This window comes from Musca vetustissima, unplaced genomic scaffold, assembly GCF_032173495.1.
Source record: "Musca vetustissima isolate MV318-11 ecotype Yass unplaced genomic scaffold, APGP_CSIRO_Mvet_v1 utg9752, whole genome shotgun sequence".
Classification (NCBI taxonomy): domain Eukaryota; kingdom Metazoa; phylum Arthropoda; class Insecta; order Diptera; family Muscidae; genus Musca; species Musca vetustissima.
Window position 1 is genome coordinate 12,162 of NW_026884546.1, and position 4,079 is coordinate 16,240.

General features: G+C 32.9%; 1 protein-coding gene across 1 annotated transcript; it reads left to right on the top strand.

Annotated features, from left to right (window-relative positions):
- LOC133331518 (beta-1,4-glucuronyltransferase 1-like) lies at positions 1-3,767 on the top strand. Its single transcript, XM_061539904.1, has 2 exons — positions 1-395; positions 2,810-3,767. Exons 1-2 carry the CDS (start codon positions 1-3, stop codon positions 3,765-3,767), a joined length of 1,353 nt encoding a protein of 450 aa, XP_061395888.1.
- Positions 3,768-4,079: the final 312 nt, after the last annotated feature.

The window sequence follows — 4,079 nt, forward strand, 5'->3', positions numbered from 1 at the left end:
ATGAATTTGAAAACGCTGAAGCTGTTCCCGTGTATTTATCGTCGAAATTTTGAAGTGTTTTTGCTGATATGCACCATATCGATTGCCTGCATCCTGTTGACCCATCATGTTCGTACAGCCATAAAGGAGGTTCGATACGATCGACATTTATATGCCGAACGTCAACAGGCTCCGCCACAGGATAAACGACAAATGCGAAATGCGGAATTGAAATCGATGCTACATTGCTTCGATCGGCCACTGCATATGGAACAATTGCAGTATGGCAAATATTGGTTGTTGCAGAATTTAATACGAGGACGTCTTAGCATCAATATGGGATGTTCAGAATCTATAACCTATACCACAAATGGGGATTACACATTTATTGATAATATCGGGATGGTGGTGACACGGTAAGGGGATCGATTTAAATATTTTTAAAAACATAAACCTATTTTTTGAGGTCTTATACAAGACATGGATTTTTTAAACATATTTTTTTGAGGTCTTATACAAGGCGTGGATTTTTTAAACATATTTTTTTGAGGTCTTATACAAGGCGTGGATTTTTTAAACATATTTTTTTGAGGTCTTATACAAGGCGTGGATTTTTTAAACATATTTTTTTGAGGTCTTATACAAGGCGTGGATTTTTTAAACATATTTTTTTGAGGTCTTATACAAGGCGTGGATTTTTTAAACATATTTTTTTGAGGTCTTATACAAGGAGTGGATTTTTTAAACATATTTTTTTGAGGTCTTATACAAGGCGTGGATTTTTTAAACATATTTTTTTGAGGTCTTATACAAGGCGTGGATTTTTTAAACATATTTTTTTGAGGTCTTATACAAGGCGTGGATTTTTTAAACATATTTTTTTGAGGTCTTATACAAGGCGTGGATTTTTTAAACATATTTTTTTGAGGTCTTATACAAGGCGTGGATTTTTTAAACATATTTTTTTGAGGTCTTATACAAGGCGTGGATTTTTTAAACATATTTTTTTGAGGTCTTATACAAGGCGTGGTTTTTTTTAACATATTTTTTGAGGTCTTATACAAGGCGTGGTTTTTTTTTAACATATTTTTTGAGGTCTTATACAAGGCGTGGATTATTTAAACATATTTTTTGAGGTCTTATACAAGGCGTGAATTTTTTAAATATATTTTTTGAGGTCTTATACAAGACGTGGATTTTTTAAACATATTTTTTTGAGGTCTTGTACCAGGCGTGGATTTTTTAAACATATTTTTTTGAGGTCTTATACAAGGCGTGGATTTTTTAAACATATTTTTTTGAGGACTTATACAAGGCGTGGATTTTTAAAACATATTTTTTTGAGGTCTTATACAAGGCGTGTATTTTTTAAACATATTTTTTGAGGTCTTATACAAGGCGTGGATTTTTTAAACATATTTTTTGAGGTCTTATACAAGGCGTGGATTTTTTAAACATATTTTTTGAGGTCTTATACAAGGCGTGGATTTTTTAAACATATTTTTTTGAGGACTTATACAAGGCGTGGTTTTTTTTAACATATTTTTTGAGGTCTTATACAAGGCGTGGATTATTTAAACATATTTTGTTGAGGTCTTATACAAGGCGTGAATTTTTTAAATATATTTTTTGAGGTCTTATACAAGGCGTGGATTTTTTAAACATATTTTTTTGAGGTCTTATACAAGGCGTGGATTTTTTAAACATATTTTTTTGAGGTCTTATACAAGGCGTGGATTTTTTAAACATATTTTTTGAGGTCTTATACAAGGCGTGGATTTTTTAAACATATTTTTTGAGGTCTTATACAAGGCGTGGATTTTTTAAACATATTTTTTTGAGGTCTTATACAAGGCGTGGATTTTTTAAACATATTTTCTGAGGTCTTATACAAGGCGTGGATTTTTTAAACATATTTTTTGAGGTCTTATACAAGGCGTGGATTTTTTAAACATATTTTTTTGAGGTCTTATACAAGGCGTGGAATTTTTAAACGTATTTTTTTGTGGTCTTATACAAGGCGTGGATTTTTTAAACATATTTTTTTGAGGTCTTATACAAGGCGTGGATTTTTTAAACATATTTTTTTGAGGTCTTATACAAGGCGTGGATTTTTTAAACATATTTTTTTGAGGTCTTATACAAGGCGTGGATTTTTTAAACATATTTTTTGAGGTCTTATACAAGGCGTGGATTTTTTTAAACATATTTTTTGAGGTCTTTTACAAGGCGTGGATTTTTTTAAACATATTTTTTTGAGGTCTTATACAAGGCGTGGATTTTTTTAAACATATTTTTTGAGGTCTTATACAAGGCGTGGATTTTTTAAACATATTTTTTTGAGGTCTTATACAAGGCGTGGATTTTTTAAACATATTTTTTTGAGGTCTTATACAAGGCGTGGATTTTTTAAACATATTTTTTTGAGGTCTTATACAAGGCGTGGATTTTTTAAACATATTTTTTTGAGGTCTTATACAAGGCGTGGATTTTTTAAACATATTTTTTGAGGTCTTATACAAGGCGTGGATTTTTTAAACATATTTTTTTGAGGTCTTATACAAGGCGTGGATTTTTTAAACATATTTTTTTGAGGTCTTATACAAGGCGTGGATTTTTTAAACATATTTTTTTGAGGTCTTATACAAGGCGTGGATTTTTTAAACATATTTTTTTGAGGTCTTATACAAGGCGTGGATTTTTTAAACATATTTTTTTGAGGTCTTATACAAGGCGTGGATTTTTTAAACGTATTTTTTTGAGGTCTCTCTTTGATGCCTGAAAACATTTTTTTAATTAAATTAATTTTTTTTATTTTCTTTCTTTCCAGCTGGATGGGTCCCATCAGCTTTGCCCTCTTCGCCCCTGGCTACGATTTCAATGCCACCATGGACTCTATTCAATATGCCCGCCACTGCTTACCCGAAAGTGGCCTGATACGAGATTATGTCACCTTTCATATCTATTTTCCGAATGATCATATGCCCGAAGAACGGGTACCCCTGACCGAAGAAGAAGCCTTGGAGTGGCCCTATGATTGTCAATTGGCTGAGGCGCCCTATGAGAATGTGAATCGCAGTGAAATGTACAAAACGAAGAAATATCTCCAATATCCCATAAATGTGGGACGGAATGTGGCAAGACGGGCCGCAAATACCCATTTTATTTTCGCCTGTGATATTGAGCTGTACCCCAGCCGGGGTCTGATAGAACAATTCTTAGATATGGCTTATCGGAATATAAGTGTGGTACTGCCGGGCTCTGATGGCAGGGCATTGAAGGTTTTTGCTTTGCCAGTTTTTGAGTTGGAAAAATCCGCAGCCATACCGGATACCAAGAAGGAACTGGTGGCAATGTTGAGGACAAAGAAGGCAATACCTTTTCATTATAATGTCTGCAAATCGTGTCATGTTGTGCCGGATCAAGGGAAATGGGTCAATGCCACCTACAGTGAACGATTGACGATATTCTCTGTGGGCAAACGCCATAAGAAATTCGTCTACTGGGAGCCATTCTACATCAGTGACAATCATGAGCCGCTATTCGATGAACGGGTCACGTGGGAGGGTCAATCCAATAAGCGCATCCAAAATTATGCCATGTGTTTATTGGATTATGAATATCATGTGCTGCATCCGGGATTTTTGGTCCATTCACCGGGCATTAAGAAATTCAATCCGAATTCGGAACGTCTGCAGTATGTCGGTCCAATGAATAAATTTATTGAGAAAAAAATTAAACCCGAATATGCGATACTCTATGGTAGAAATAAGGAATGTAAGGTGTGATGGAGTGCAGGGGGAACAAAATGGAATTGGAACAGAATTTTATTTTAGTATTTTAAAATGTAAATAAGAAAATTAATTTTAAGATATATTTTTTTTAATGGAAATATTTTATTAGGCAACATTTTTAGTTTTAAATAAATATTGTATATATCTCTGAGGCTAGTAGGAAATGTCCAAATAATTTTTGGAATGACTGTAATAAACGAATTTTAAAAGAAAAAAATAACTTTTTTATTTTTCAAATTTAAAAAAATCCACCCTAATATTTTTCTTTAAAAATATTTTTAAAATATCCACCCTTATATTTTTCAA

Excerpts from the sequence above, each read along its gene's own strand:
- LOC133331518 (XM_061539904.1), top strand. The coding sequence starts at position 1 with ATGAATTTGAAAACGCTGAAGCTGTTCCCGTGTATTTATCGTCGAAAT. Across the intron at positions 396-2,809 it reads ATCGGGATGGTGGTGACACG|CTGGATGGGTCCCATCAGCT; the intron begins GTAAGGGGATCG and ends CTTTCTTTCCAG.